The sequence below is a fragment of the Penicillium rubens genome, assembly GCF_028828025.1.
Source record: "Penicillium rubens strain IBT 27055 chromosome Unknown utg000002l_segment0_segment0, whole genome shotgun sequence".
Lineage (NCBI taxonomy): Eukaryota > Fungi > Ascomycota > Eurotiomycetes > Eurotiales > Aspergillaceae > Penicillium > Penicillium rubens.
The window spans coordinates 2,538,063-2,552,568 of NW_026890600.1; the positions used below are offsets into that span (position 1 = coordinate 2,538,063).

General features: G+C 49.9%; 7 protein-coding genes across 7 annotated transcripts; 2 read left to right on the top strand and 5 right to left on the bottom strand.

Annotated features, from left to right (window-relative positions):
* Positions 1–362: 362 nt before the first annotated feature.
* Positions 363–1,679, top strand: N7525_003439 (putative L-serine dehydratase; the record flags this gene model as incomplete). The annotated part of the gene is made up of 1 exon (XM_002559115.1): positions 363–1,679. One exon carries the CDS (start codon positions 363–365, stop codon positions 1,677–1,679), a length of 1,317 nt encoding a protein of 438 aa, XP_002559161.1.
* Positions 1,680–2,002: 323 nt separating this feature from the next.
* ramB (bifunctional protein farnesyltransferase/protein geranylgeranyltransferase) lies at positions 2,003–3,174 on the bottom strand (the record flags this gene model as incomplete). Its single annotated transcript, XM_002559114.1, has 3 exons — positions 2,003–2,675; positions 2,777–2,881; positions 2,945–3,174. The coding sequence occupies 3 exons, from the start codon at positions 3,172–3,174 to the stop codon at positions 2,003–2,005; spliced, it is 1,008 nt and encodes a 335-aa protein (XP_002559160.1).
* Positions 3,175–3,539: 365 nt separating this feature from the next.
* N7525_003441 (uncharacterized protein) lies at positions 3,540–6,290 on the bottom strand (the record flags this gene model as incomplete). Its single annotated transcript, XM_002559113.2, has 4 exons — positions 3,540–4,107; positions 4,170–4,466; positions 4,539–5,978; positions 6,046–6,290. The coding sequence occupies 4 exons, from the start codon at positions 6,288–6,290 to the stop codon at positions 3,540–3,542; spliced, it is 2,550 nt and encodes an 849-aa protein (XP_002559159.2).
* Positions 6,291–6,962: 672 nt separating this feature from the next.
* Positions 6,963–8,033, bottom strand: N7525_003442 (DUF924 family protein; the record flags this gene model as incomplete). Its single annotated transcript, XM_002559112.2, has 3 exons — positions 6,963–7,563; positions 7,623–7,960; positions 8,010–8,033. The coding sequence occupies 3 exons, from the start codon at positions 8,031–8,033 to the stop codon at positions 6,963–6,965; spliced, it is 963 nt and encodes a 320-aa protein (XP_002559158.2).
* Positions 8,034–8,413: 380 nt separating this feature from the next.
* Positions 8,414–10,656, top strand: N7525_003443 (Zn(II)2Cys6 transcription factor; the record flags this gene model as incomplete). The annotated part of the gene is made up of 2 exons (XM_061212708.1): positions 8,414–8,434; positions 8,488–10,656. 2 exons carry the CDS (start codon positions 8,414–8,416, stop codon positions 10,654–10,656), a joined length of 2,190 nt encoding a protein of 729 aa, XP_061069729.1.
* Positions 10,657–11,035: 379 nt separating this feature from the next.
* Positions 11,036–11,626, bottom strand: N7525_003444 (uncharacterized protein; the record flags this gene model as incomplete). The annotated part of the gene is made up of 2 exons (XM_061212709.1): positions 11,036–11,293; positions 11,486–11,626. The coding sequence occupies 2 exons, from the start codon at positions 11,624–11,626 to the stop codon at positions 11,036–11,038; spliced, it is 399 nt and encodes a 132-aa protein (XP_061069730.1).
* A 577-nt stretch (positions 11,627–12,203) lies between these two features.
* Positions 12,204–13,973, bottom strand: N7525_003445 (putative carboxylesterase; the record flags this gene model as incomplete). The annotated part of the gene is made up of 2 exons (XM_002559109.2): positions 12,204–13,501; positions 13,601–13,973. 2 exons carry the CDS (start codon positions 13,971–13,973, stop codon positions 12,204–12,206), a joined length of 1,671 nt encoding a protein of 556 aa, XP_002559155.2.
* Between the last annotated feature and the right edge of the window lie 533 nt (positions 13,974–14,506).

Sequence of the window (14,506 nt, forward strand, 5' to 3'; positions counted from 1 at the left end):
TGGGCTTTCCCTCAAGGTTATCGACGGGAAAGACTGGGCCAGAACCGTGGATACTACGGTCCTATCAGGCGGGAAACTGGAGTTTTCCGTCGGGAAGCTTTTAGCCCTGGAGGCTCACCTTGTATATCAAAACATGTCTTAATATCTGCATACTGGTGTTTGGATGTTTCATTGTTTTTCTTTTTCTTCTCGATATATCCCCTATCTCTCTGTTTTGGTGAATCTACACCTTGCTGTCGTGTAACCACTCGACTTCACAATTTACTATTTTGGGATCATTTATATACTCCTGATCTTAGAACTCCGGTGAACAGCAAAGACGTTTTTTTTTTTTTCCTTTTCCATTTGTTCAACACATCAAAATGGGCAGCATCGACATCTCCGCCTGCGATCAACTGCAGTTCAAAACGCCATGGATCGAGACTCCCCTGGTCGAGTCTGCGAGCCTTTCTCGGGCAGCTGGATGTAGGATCTTCCTGAAGTTGGAGAATGTGCAACCCAGCGGCTCCTTCAAGTCCCGTGCTATGGGCAATCAAATCCTCTCTCATCTTCGCAACCCAGCAAACGTAGGCCGCAGAGTCCACTTCTACGCCTCGTCCGGAGGAAACGCCGGACTGGCGGCCGTTTGTGCAGCCCGGAGCCTGGGCTACCCTTGCACTGTCGTGGTTCCCATGGCCACTAAGCCCTTGATGCTTGACAAGATCCGGGCGGCAGGTGCAGCAGACGTCATCCGTCATGGCGAGACATTCTCAGAAGCAGGTGAATACATGCGGGAAACTATCATGAAGACCAGCAGCGGGGATGACCAGGATGTGATCAAGATTGCCCTTCACCCATTCGACAACCAGCCGATCTGGGAAGGGAACAGTACCCTCATCGACGAGCTCGAGACCCAGCTTCCTCCCTCCACCAGCCCCGAAGACGAAAAAGCCTACAATGACCGGGCGCTTCCGCTAGACGCCATCCTTTGCAGCGTCGGCGGCGGCGGCCTCCTCAACGGCCTCGTTATGGGCATCGAAAAGCGACGACAGAAGAAGAAGCAAATTGCCTCCTCTTCCTCCAAACCAAACCCCATTCACCTCCTCGCCATTGAAACGGCCGGTACCGATTCCTTGGCAGCGGCCATCGCCAATAAATCCCTCATCTCCCTCCCAAAGATCACATCCCAGGCCACTTCTCTCGGCGCTGTCCGCGTTTCGGAGACAACCTTCCAGTACGCTGTGTCCCCGCCCCCAGGCATCAAGGTACACAGCACCGTCCTCTCGGACGCAGATGCTGCCCGCGGCGTGCTCCGCCTCGCCAGCGACGAACGACTCCTCGTCGAGCTTGCGTGTGGTGTCTGTATCGAGGCGGCCATCGGCGATGCTGCCACCGCTGCTCCCGCGTCGGAGACTGCCGGTGCAGGCGCTCAGAGTATCAAGAAGCGAAAGAGGAGTTCGGATGAGACTGTCGTTACTTACCGCGATGAGGGCTATGGAGATGACCGGTCGATCTCGACGGATAATGAGACGGACCAAGAGGTTGAGGAGGTCGGCGAGAAGCTAAACTCGAAGCTTAAGCAGCTTGTTCCTGGTCTCAACTCGCAGAGTAGGGTTGTTATTATTGTCTGCGGTGGCAGCTATGTCACTATTGATATGGCTTGTGAATGGCGCAAGATGCTGGATGCGGGATGGGCATGATTATTGATGATGATGATGGATATTTTTCGCTTTGGATACCTTGTTTTGCCTTGGCTTTTGGCGTTTGATTCACAGCATTCTTGATGGACTTTCTGATTACTATCGTCTAGATATGGGTTGGATTTTGCATCGTCCATACAATCATACAATGTATACAGCGGTCTTTTACTTCAACGATCCCCGTTTATAATTTACGCAATACTTTCCAATGAAAAGTGCAAGACCCCAGAACAAACATCAATTATTCTGATAAGAAAATTGTACGGCACCACACATTTTCCACCCTCCACACGACAGCGACATTTGCAATGGTCTTGCCCAAATCAAGCCACAGCCTGATCCAGCTTCCGAATGCGATAATCCCAATAATTCTTCCGAATAGGATCAAACTCCTCCTTCAACATCGTCAACATCCTCACAGCCTCCGCCTCCTTCCCAGCCCGTTCAGCAAAAACATCCGCCAACCACTCAACAGCATGCGAACTCTTAACGGCCCCCTCCGAAACAAACCCACTAACAAAACCCTCCCACTCCGCCAATCCACGCCCAGCAGCCCTCAGGACACCGCGCGCGTACCACCATGGACTCCGGTTCTCCGGCGCGCGCAGAATAGCCTCCTGCGCGAACTTCAGCTCGCCATCAATCAAGTCCTCGTCGACAATAGACAGTCTGCCCTTCTCGGTCGGCGCGGTGGAGAGATCACCCGCATTCACCATCCCCGCATCCGGGAGCGATGTGTCTCGCGGACCGAAACGGAGCATGTACCGGTGGTTCCAGGCGGAGTTGTTGCGCACGTCGGCTTTCAGGAGGAATTCCACGTCTTCGAGTTCGCGGGGTTGGTCCCATAGTCTGAAATGCCGCACGAGCCAGTGGCGGTAGGTCCATACGTGGTAGTTTTTGGAGTCTTGGGCGAACATTTCCATTAGGAAGTCTGCTTCTTTGGGTGGGAATGTTGGGAAGTGTGCTTTTGATGAGAGCAGGACTTGGCGGTGGTGCCTGATTGAGTTGTTAGGTTTGTTATTTAAGGGCTTTCTTTCCTGGCTTTTTATTCCCATGGCGTTCTGGCGTTCGTGCTTGCCGGGTGATGGTCAACATACCAAATTTGATAGTTTTTGAGATACTTCAATGAAACATCGTTCAGCCAGTTCAATTCTTCATTCAGGTCCTTGTCCAAAGCAAATAGAATCTTTGCTCGGTAGATCCTGTATAATATATTAGATATCGATCTCGGCATGTCACGGGGGAGCTATTACTAGCCAACATACCATACGGTGTAATGCGCTGGATTCATCGAGATCACATCTTTAGTCAAGCTCAATGCCCGCTCAGACATCTCGTTCGCAGCCATCACGGCACGCAAATACGAGGTCGCCTCGAGGTACTCGGCTGGGTAGGCGATGGTTGCCAGGGGCATGGCGCCCGAGCTGGAGCCATCGTCCAGGTCAATCGGGGTGACAGATGCCCATTCGGGATCGGTGGAATATTTTCCCTCCATTATTCGTCGATGCAGATTGCAGTGAGAAGCTTAAGGGCGGGAGAATAATTGCCGGGATGCAATCAAATGGTGGGGTTACAGGGGTCAGATACTGGACAAGTCTGGGTTGAGGTCTCACGGCGTAAGGCTCTGCACTATCTCGTTATCAAGGTGTACAGTCTCGATCAATTGAACTGAAAAGAGAACTGTCTAAATCCAAGGCCGAACGCGAAATGCGGCGAATATAAAACATGAGGTGGAGGTGGGGCGATAGTGTCTGCCTCAGGCGCAAACAAAGAAACCGAACAATATCAAGCCAACTCGCTTCTCTTCCTATTCTTCTTCTTTTTCTTCTTCTAATAACTTGATGAGATTTATTTCTATTATTATTGGTAATTCCATAGTCTTTTCTGGTCCTCAATCCACCATTTTCCCACCTTCTCCGCATCTACCAGCCACTTCCCGGCTTTGTCTCCATGCTTCCTTTGTACACGGCCGATCAACTCCTCGAGGGACCACCCACGCGATGGGCTCAACTCGTCCGGGTCGGTGTCTAGATTAGAGAAAACGTACTCAAAGTCCTCAGAGAGCGGCAATATGAGTCGGTACGGGACTGCGGCAGACCCAACACTGAGCATTGTACCGCCGGGGTTGATAATGCCAAAGTTCCATGCCTGTCGGCCATGGTGGGTAGCTTGGTACGGGCGCACCAGTGACTGCCCCTCGTATTCATTCATTAGGTCTAGAGCTGCACTGGAGTCCCTCTCGTTCAACGAGCCTGAGTTTACCAGTAGATCGAGAATGGTCGGGACGACGGACATCGAGGTTGCATTTGCTGTGATTTGCAGGGCGGGCAATAGCGGGTGTCGGAAAACAAGGGGAATGCGGAAATTGCTAATATGTCCGTTCTCGTAGGTGCCGGAGACTGGCGCGTCTTCGGGGAACGCCTGGCCACTGTTTCAGATCAGTACATGGTTATTTGGTTTTGTGCAGTTGCTGAAGTAGGTGCAACGTACTGATCTCCCACGAATACGACTAATGTCTCGTTGGCAATCCCGGCTTCATCAAGGACCTTCATCATATCGCCAAGCCATGTGTCAACGTATCTGACTGCGTTCAGATATTTATTGATGTCCTCGTGCTTCGCCATGAGACCGTCTCCAGCAAAGTATTGCTCTTCCTGGTATGCCGCGGGCGTGCCCCACGGGTGATGGGTTGTGCTCGTGAAATGAGACAGGAAGAGACGTTCATTGTTTTCGATTGTCTTGTTGACCACATCTTGCAGGTAAGGGTATATCTCGTACTCCGGATACCTAAGTAATGAGTTAACAATGTGAGCGCGGATGGTCTGAGGATAGTCCTCCGTCGGGAAAATGGCTACCTACCCAAAGTAATTGATCTCCTCCATGCCCTCGTGATAATATTTGGCACTCTGCTTCTCAATGTCTTCGCTGTAGATGGATTTTTGAAACCCCATCTGCTTGTTGAGCTTATCTTGCTCGTCGTACTGTCCTGTAATGGATTGCAAGAACACAGAGCGCCAGCTTCGATTATGAATATGCTCAAGCCCAGTCCCAGATTTATGGTTCACTGTGCCCTTCTCAGTCGAGTCCTCCTTGAGTTGGTTGAACAATTCAAGTATCTGCATGAGACACGGCTGGTAATTCTGGGAGTTGACCTCATCCATGAAGTTCACAGGCAGTGGTCCTGCACCACAGTAGTTCATAACTGCGCTTTTGAACGATAGACTGCTACCGGTGAGGATACCATTGACATTGATGCCGCCCATTCCTGGTTCTGTCGGGTCATTCCATTCACCAGAGGGGCTGGAAATATTGTTATTTCTCGTAAATCCACTGGCCTCACCGGTCAACTTCTCTGCGTTTGGTGTCAGATTTGATAACTTGGCGTTGACCATTCGGAGTACTTCGGGGTCGTGGGTATTGTAGGACGACAGGATCTGCTCGTGCAAATGTGAGCCCGCCTTGAAGGGGAATATGTCCTTCCGAGCACTTTCCATCAATACAAGCACGACATGTGTGATGGGGACTTTATGTTTCTTGAGAGCCCGAGCTATGGGCTCAAGAATTTCACGGTCGAGATTCGTGATTCGGAGAGGGTCGTCCACAGGGCTATAAATGTTATTTCGAGAAGTCCCGTTTCCTTTCGGAGTAGCGGTCTCTTCTTCATCTCTGCCAGACTCTCCTTCGCTCCACCGCTTGAACCCTGGTGGTAAATCACCGGACGCCCATGCAGGTTGATCCTTTTTGGTGTTTGAGTCTGGCTTTCCGGGAGTCCAACCCTTGAAGTGATCGTGTGGGCCTTCCCAGTATGGCTCGTCAATCAAGTCAGGGAGTGGAAATGATTGATCTCCAATCTGATGCAGCTCGGCAGGTCTCGAAGCCAAAGCCTGGAAAAAGCTGAATGGTATAGTTTGAGACATACGGTTATAAGGCACCTGCGGCCGAGTCAAGCGCAATAATCCAATGACTAGCGCGGCGCATATTGTCCAAAATTGAGTGAGTCGCGCTTCCCGGGACTGTTTTTGAGTACCGATCAGAATGCCTTCTTCGTCTGTCTTCTCGGTTTGCGCGCTAAATAGCGCAGACATCCAATGGTCTATGAGAGCATATAGCCAATATTTGAGTAGCCATGAGATCAGCAGAAGGGCACTTGCAGCTCCCAAAAACGATCTCAGCCCGCTGAGCATCAGCTTTCTCCCTTCTGGGTCATTTCCCACAGCTGTGGCTGCATCCCAGCGGATCTCACTGCCAGTCACAAAATAGAAACCAAGCTGGGATGCAGATAAGATGAAGCTCAGAGACCTGTAACAGTTAAAACCTCGGTCTTACTCATTGATTCTACCTAGTAAAGGGATACTTGAGTACTTACGTTATGGCCACTGTCATCGCAGTGCCCAAAAGGGACTTCACACCGGTGGATTTAAATAGCAACCCCCACGCAGCTACGCATAGAAGGGTCTCAATGATGAAGAATGTCGGAAAATAGAGCGCCAATTGACTCCCGGGGAGAGAAGAGGCATGTTGGAGAAGATGAAGCACTTTGGACGATGCCACTGAGACAACCAAAAGTGAGACGATGAAGGGTCTGATGGAGGATTGGCGTGAGACGATCATAACGAATGGAAAAGAGCTAGAAAGACCAAATTGCACATTGTCGCCTTCAAGTCCCCCGTTCTCGAATGCAAGTACTCTTCTAGTAGACAGAAGTTATATATAAGTAACGAGGGTTCAACTGCGATTTTTCTTCGTGCGTCTTGTATTCAGGGAGACCTGTTGATCAAGAAGATGAAGAAAAGCAATCCCATCTCAGCAATCTAATCCCACCTAGGGAACGAGAAACAGATGGTGCATGTTCATTGACTTTCTGAAACCGGCTTGAGATTTAATTTCCTTTTCTATGTATACTCCAACATCGCTTGGACGGATAGATCAAGGCATGTGGCTTCCAACTAAAACAGGAAAGGGGTCAGGCGAGCTATCAAGGGGTGAAGGGTGAAGGGGCATGCGCTCACCTACTGCTTTAGGATGGAATTCCACGTCGTTCATCGGAATGTAGGGTCGCCAATTTCTATTGTTGAATAATAATTCGACGCTTTTGTCAGACGAGGATATGGGCCCCGTAGGCCCTAAACAGGAACTTTGGTTTTTGTTATGGTCTAGTAGAAATATGCCGTATTTCATTCCGTGAACAGACTCTACGCGCATATCAATATTGTACACTATGACTGCCTATGTAAGGATGTGTATACATATGTACTCGCGAGTACGTACAAGCTCGGTTTCGCTTCACGCAAATGTCTCCCCGCCATTGTTCAGATATTCGATTTCCTCTGGGGTAGGCAATCTCCCCAGTGCTAGGTTCCGATGCGGGTATCGTCCAAATCGCTCAATAATCACTTTGTGTCTCTTCTCAAAGTCAAATGTATTGCTCAAAAATGCCTGAAGTGCCTCCGCCTTCTCGCTTAGAACGCCGTGGCATTTTCTTTCCTCTTCCGTAAGAGTCGACGCATCCCTAGCCAGAAGCTCATTCACATCTCTGGCTGTACCCTCGTGCACCTTGACGGCTTGCTCATGCACAGCCAAGTCTTCCGAATGCATAAGGGGCATATGGAACCAAGTGCGATAAGCCATGCGATACTTGAAATACGGCGACTGGGTAGGTATCCCTTCTTTAATTGCTCGAAGGGCGATCTCCTCGGCTAGTGGGTCAAAGCGTCCAAATACTAGCTTCGACTCGGCTCCTCGGTAGCAATTGCGGGGGATCTGATCAAGTAAAATGATGATGCTGAGCCAATCCATCGGTGAGGATGGGCTAACCGCAGATAGGATGTCTGAAGCGGATGCTCCGGAGCCAACTATCTTTTCCAGGGCAGGGCGGAATTGGGTGCTGTTTGGGCTCGTTAGTCTCCCATTTTGGTGTCTAGATAGAGGCGAATCGTCACTCACACGCAGGCCTCGTCAAAAGCCTCGTCGCGAGAAAACCACTTCCCCATTTCGCTCCATCCGGGTAGGATAAGTGCCTCCTCGTTGCTCAGATGATCGAACCACAACTTGTGCACGTCATCAAGGAGGGATGGTGTCAAAGTCTGCTTGAGTTCGGAGGATCCTGCCATTGTGATGGGAGTTGAGTGAAATCCGCGAACAGAGGTACTTGCGCAGAAATTCTTCTGCAATTGAGGCCTTTCACTTGGATTTGTATGGAGACTTGGGATTGATACCAGGCCGTTAGTCGGAATCACCACAGGCTTGAAAGTCGCAAGTCTCTGAAAAGGTCTTGAGATTGCCTATCTTAATGTTAGACTAATAAGAATGCTCGTTTGGACATTTACTTACTCTGTTGCGCACTAGATATGCCATGTTCGAGCCCTGTTCAGGTGTAGATCTCAATTACCAAGCACAAACCCGGGGAAGGCCATAGCTGAGTCAGCATGGATATTTTCCAAGGTTCCCCCAAAGCCACCTTGGAAGGTCGAAGCAATAGAGCTTTTCATTTCTATTGTATGTGTATACTCTAGATACCTGACATAGTTCTTCGTATAGTTTTCTATATATAGTCATCAAGTTAGATGCCGTGTTACCTGCCAAAAGAGGCAAAAGAATCCCGTTTATCTTGATAAGGTCGATTTTCACTCCCCGCACGCCTTTTCCCCCCAATACTCCACAACTTCAATGTTGTCGGATCTTTTCAGATTTATATTCTCCATGCTTTATAATGCGCCGCGTTAAGAAGTCTAGAAATGGCTGTGCAAGATGCAAGAGTAAACGGGTTTGTCTTTCCCGTTACCCAGTTGGATATCGCTAACAAACACAGGTCAAGTGCGGCGAGGAGAAACCTCACTGCAATCGCTGTACCCGCCTAGGCGTCCGGTGCCCTGGCTACGCACAATCTCTGCGCTGGGTTACCAAGTATGAGCAGTCTAGTCCCGCCGTAGCGTCATCGATCTCGGAGGTGAGAAGCCCGAGTCCCGCGGCTTCTGGCTCGACTGCTCCTGGCCAGCCGGCAAACCAAATCGACGATGATTTGCCAGATGATTCAACTTTTCAGACTCATGAACCAGCTCCATCAAATTTTGTTTTAGATGACCGAACTGCTCTATGTGACAATCTGTGGGAGCCTGCGGGCCATGGCTCTTTGCCCGAACTAACCGACCTATGCTCACCGTCCCCGATGACGGCAGCATCCTCATCTTTTACACACCAAAGGGACACTTTCCATGGCTTTCAACAGTCAGAAGATATCAATGTAGAACTGTCGCAGTTTCTGTCCCTTATCGGGTCAACAACAAGTGAGGAACAGATTGACAATGTTTACCGAGACTTCTCACCTTCGGCCATTGTGGGCAGTTATCCTCCTGCAACACATCGCCCTGCACCACATAACTTCATGTCAATGTCTCGTCCACTGAACAATCCATCATGGACCTTGATTGAGTACTATTTCAAGGAAGTGGCAGCATTGTTCTCTAGCTACGACAGCCAAATGAACCCATTCCGGACCACGGTATCCCGTCTTTGGGGTTCTTCACTGGCAATGTGCCGAACAATGCAAAGCATGGCTGCTGCAACGCTGGTCACCGAATTCCCCCAGTTCGGCCCCATGGGCCGAAAGATGCGTGATGAAGCTGTTGAGATAATCACGCGCGAAGCAGTAATAGACGACAAGTCTTTGCTAGCGCTGCTAATGCTCGGACAGACAGCTAGCTGGCACGACCCAAGCGACTTAGGTATATTATTTTTCAACCTGCTCCGCAAACAGCTGAATACTATATCTTCGTCATCACAAACCTCTGGCTTCAGCTTCCCCAAAAATGACAACAATAACTACCGTTTCTTCGAAGAAGCTCTCATCTACTGGGAGATGCTGCTTTCTTTTGTCGCAGATAATGACACCATGGTACTATCTGACAATTTACGAACCGCTTCATCTATGGGCGAGACCTTCGTCTTACAACGAGTCCCACACCCGTGGACCGGCATCGCGCGCGACACTCAGTTCACCGTGCACGAGGTCGGGCAACTCATCCGCCGCGAACGAAAACGCATCCACTCAAGGCGATTCACCTCCCAAGATGATATTACCCGTGCACAGTTAGCGATCGAGAAAGCTCGCGAACTAGAAGAACGCCTCTTGGGCCTCGCCCATCCGTCCGAGGCCGAGATCGTCAGTCCCGGTGACGACGATACTCCAGTATGGCACCTCCTCACTATGGCCGAAGCATACCGATGTGTTGGCCTCATGCAGCTATACCGCGTCTTCCCAGACCTACTGCACAACCGCTTGCCGGCCGCAACATCCACAACATCCCAATACCCCAACACCGATCCACCATCCCGCGACCCGTTCTTCCCGATCGATCTTGACAGCATGAACCTGTCAGCCGAATTCGCCGACCCCAGTTCAGCAACAGGACGAAATACCAATTCTCGACCCAACGCCCCTTCTCCAACTACAAGACCTTCCACTCATAATCTCTACCGCAATTTTCCTCACAATTTACCGTCCCCGCCATCACCAGACACTCAACAGACATCCACCCCAGAAACGCTATACAACGACTGGCTCACCGAGTTTGCTGTGACAATTCTCTCCCGGCTAAAGACCATACCCCTGGAATCACGCACCCGCTGCCTTCAACCGTTCCTCCTGGTAGCATCGTGCTCAGAGCTCCGTCTCCCACGTCTAGCCACAAGTGCAGACGGAGAACCCCAAAATGGCGAAGATTGTTCAGCAGGTGATGATAACGATAATAACAACCCAAACCAAACACCTACCATCTCAATGGAGGCTATTGAAGTCTCGCGCACGCGCAAGTTCATCCTCGGCCGTCTAACGTCCTTTTTGCATGTTCTGCCGCCGAAACCGATCCATGTATGCTTGAAATTGGTCAATGAGGTATGGAGGAGGTTGGATAGTGGGGATGATGATGCTTATTGGGTTGATGTTATGATTGAGAAAGGTTGGGAGACAACTATGGGGTGAAATTGTGTCCCTTCGAATTTGAGACTCCCGGTTCACTACCATGAGATTTATTTTTTGCATATACAATGAGAGTAGTTGTTGGTTGCAGTTATAGGGACAGTGTCAGACATTGCTGAATGATGTTAAACTTGCAAAGACATCAACCGACCACCGAGAAGAAGACAAGGGAACCCTCAATGGAAGAAATGAAATAAGAAATGCTGATGAAATTCACCAAAGCTCATAGAAGCACCCAACTAAAACAAGAAAAGCACCCAACCCAATATTCCTTGTTTTTCTTTTTCACGTTTGTCAATTTCGATCCCCAGAACCAACCCGAATATCGAATGTACAAATGCCCAAGCACACAGAAGATCCAGAAGAATAAGACTGAATCAAACTACTTGCTACCACTTCCCCGGGTGTATCCGTCCCACCATTTCGCGAAGATACCCCGGTTAGCAGCCTGTTCATTCCAGCTCGCGCGACGGGTAGCCATATCCGCGTTTGTAGATCCACGCTTCTGTGTAGTCAGGTTCGAGAATAGGCCGCTGGAGGAGTCGACGGAGCTGCCGCGACGCTCACCCATGCCTGGGGCGTTAGGCAAGGCGTCTTCGACTCGTTTGCTTCCGTTTGAGGAAGTGGAGGTATTGGAGTCCTTCATTTTGGGTGTTAGGTTTGCTTTGGAGATGTATATATGGACAGATGGATATGGATAGATAGTTTAGAGTAGAATGACGTAGTGGAGCAGTGTGTGTGAAGCAGTGAAGCAGTGAAGTACTGAAGTAGTGAAGTAGTGGAGTAGTGCCAATGATAGATGAGAAGGAATCTAAAGAGGCAAATGACATACCCTTCTAGTATCTGGAATAGGCATAGCCCAGGAAGCGCGGCGACTGGGACCCTTGGCACCGCCATTCATCCAGACATTGAGGTGCTCGTAGCGGTCGCCGGGGGTTCCGTGCCAGTGGCGGCGGGTATTGTCGTTAGACATATTGGATATGTCTAGGCAGTTGGAGTAATCTGTGATGGTTCTAGTTTCTTTAGTGGATCGAGTAAGAATGAGGTAAAGTATAGGATGTTGATAAGAGCAGAGAATAATAACTAGGAGATATCGTTTTAAGGGTAGGAGTCGACGACGTCATCCTGCTCGGGTTGCCTCTGGGGGATGGAATCTATAAAAACGAGAAATGAAATGAAAACATACCTTGATAGTTTTCTCCAAGATTAACGTGAATTAATGGAATTGAAATAATAAAGAGAATGAAAGGCAAAGAGGGGGAAGATGGCTTATAAGACCAGTCACTGGGTTACATGTGGTGAATCACCGTCTTGGGGATCTAGAAAGGCCTAGTTCCTGTGTTCCTTGTATTTTCTGTACCAGCTGTAGTACTATAATGTACTTATGTTCTTGTTTAGTATGTACATAGTATGATCATATTGCTATTAGCTATAACTAGTATGTACTATATGTACTACACAGGTAGTCTGATGTACCCCAGGCAGCCTTGACGTAATTAGAATGCGGGGAAAGCTTGGCATATAAAACACATCGTGAAGCTATCGTGTTACTATAGTCTATACTTCTCCATATACATATAACCCATTCCAACCTTCCGATCAGCATCCCTCAGCACCTTCCAAACCCTAACACCCTCCTCCCAATCCCCATCCTCCACAATCTCAACACTCCCATCTTCCCTCAGCGTCCTAACCCCTTTACCCCCAGAAGTCCCCCATCCAAACTCTTTCTCCCCACGAACAAACATCGCTAACGGACCAACAAATCCCTCCACCACAACCTCCTTCTCCCGGTCCCCCAACAGCCCCCCATTCCCAAAGAACCAAACCGGATAGTCCGATGAATGCGTAACCCCCCACTCAACCGGCAAAGCCACCTCCACACACTCCGCCCTCCACTCAATCCGATACCGGAACAGCAACTCCGAAGCATCAACCCCGCCTTCATTTTCCGTCAACGCATACACAAGCCCACGCTGCATCCGATGCACCTGCATATCAGCGTAGATCCTCCCCCACGCGTCCTGGTCCCAGTTTTCGCAGTGCGTCGGTAAAGCGCCGTTAGGGTAATACAGTGGTATGACGGCGTCGACGATATGTTCTGGGTAATCTGCGACAAGACGGGTGCGCAGCGCGGAGAGGGTGTTTTCCCTCGGTGGGAACCATGTACTGTACAGGAAACGCTCGTCGCGACATTCGCCTATTATTATGCGGATGTTGCGGGCTAGCAGACTGCGTGCGAAGGCGCCGGTGTCGAGGGCTGTGAAGAGGGACGTCGAGATGAAGGATGTGTCTGTTGTTGGGCGGAATTGGTGGAGGGGGATTGTTTTTGCTTTGTCGAGGAGGGTTTTGGCCGGAATTGAACGTAGCCGGATGAGTTTCTCGCTATTTGGCAGGGTGAGCGGGATGTCTAGGGCTGTTAGGAGTTGGTTGAATTGGGCTTGTGTTTCGGTTGGCTGCTTGGGTTGGACGGCTGGACTGTTTGACCAGATGCAGGCTTGGCAGATGAGGGAGTTCTCGTCTGGTTGACGGAGATCGTAGGCTAGTTGATGGAAGACGGAGTTGGCGCCTGCGGAATATCCTGAGATCGTGATGGTCTCCGGATTACCGCCGAATAGTTGGATGTTCGCCTTCGTCCACTCGAGTGCTAATCTCTGGTCCCAGAATCCGTGGTTCCCAACTGTCTCTCCGACTGTGGCTGCGTCCTCTTCCAGTTCGGCTGAGTACAGGAATCCGAATAAGTTGACCCGGTACGCAGGCATCACAACCACGCAGTTGAAATCGGCCTCCCCGATCAATGCAGCTGGATTGAATGAATTGGGTGTGCCAAATTGAAGCCATCCCCCGTCTGCACCGAGAAATGCCTGTCAGCACGGTTTATATGGGATGTATTACCACATTCATGGTCCGAAGTTCATATATCCTAAAATCAACAGACGATACTCACGAATAAAAACAAAGACAGGCCATCCCCCATCGGGCACCTCTCCGATAGGCGTCCAAACATTACACTGAAAGCAGTCCTCGTCCCATGCATCTGGATTCTCTGGCGTGATGTTCAGAAATCCCGGTTGGGGACAAAGCCCTGCTCCCCCATCACAGCGGCCCGGTTCTTCTTCGCTCCCATAGCTGAAGGACGCAGGTAAGGGCTGGGCACGGCGCCAGCGTTCGGCGGGGGCAAGGCCGTAGCGGACGCCGCCGAAGTAGTGGCAGAGATCTTTGGCATGGCTGGTGGGGGAAGACAACGTTGAGATTGTTACGCCTTGGATTTTTCCGCGGTGGGCGAGCGATTTAAGGTGAGGACGGCGGGTTGTTTCCATCTTTGGCTTCTGTTGTGTTGATGGTTGATCTGCGGTAGTGGAGTATACACGTAGGTCATAGGTGACACAGTAGATATAATCACACACGTCTCTATCCTGAGATGGTATTCAAGTACTTTGTAGTCAAGTAGAGTATTCCCAGTCCGGGGACCACGCCCTTTAAGATGGGGTCTCTCGCGCACTTCATTCCGCAGTTTGTGGACGCTTAGTAGCCGAGATAACGAGGCGATTGGTTTTTATTGGTGAAAGACAAACAAGGAGCTCGGCAATTCGTCATCGGCCATTGGTCATTGGCAGTTGGAGAAGGACGAAGTGCTTTGCGGGGAAAACAGCAGAAGTTCGGAGCTACATTTGACCCCGAGGGGGATTACGGGCTTGTGCAGGGAAATTGGAGATTGAGTGAATGTACTATCTACTTTGAAATTTTTGAACCAAAAAGTACTATTTAATTCAAATAAGCTAGACAAGAAATTGCCTGAATCCAGAGATGGACTGGGAAAACATCAAGAACTAAAAACGCTGGGAAATCATTC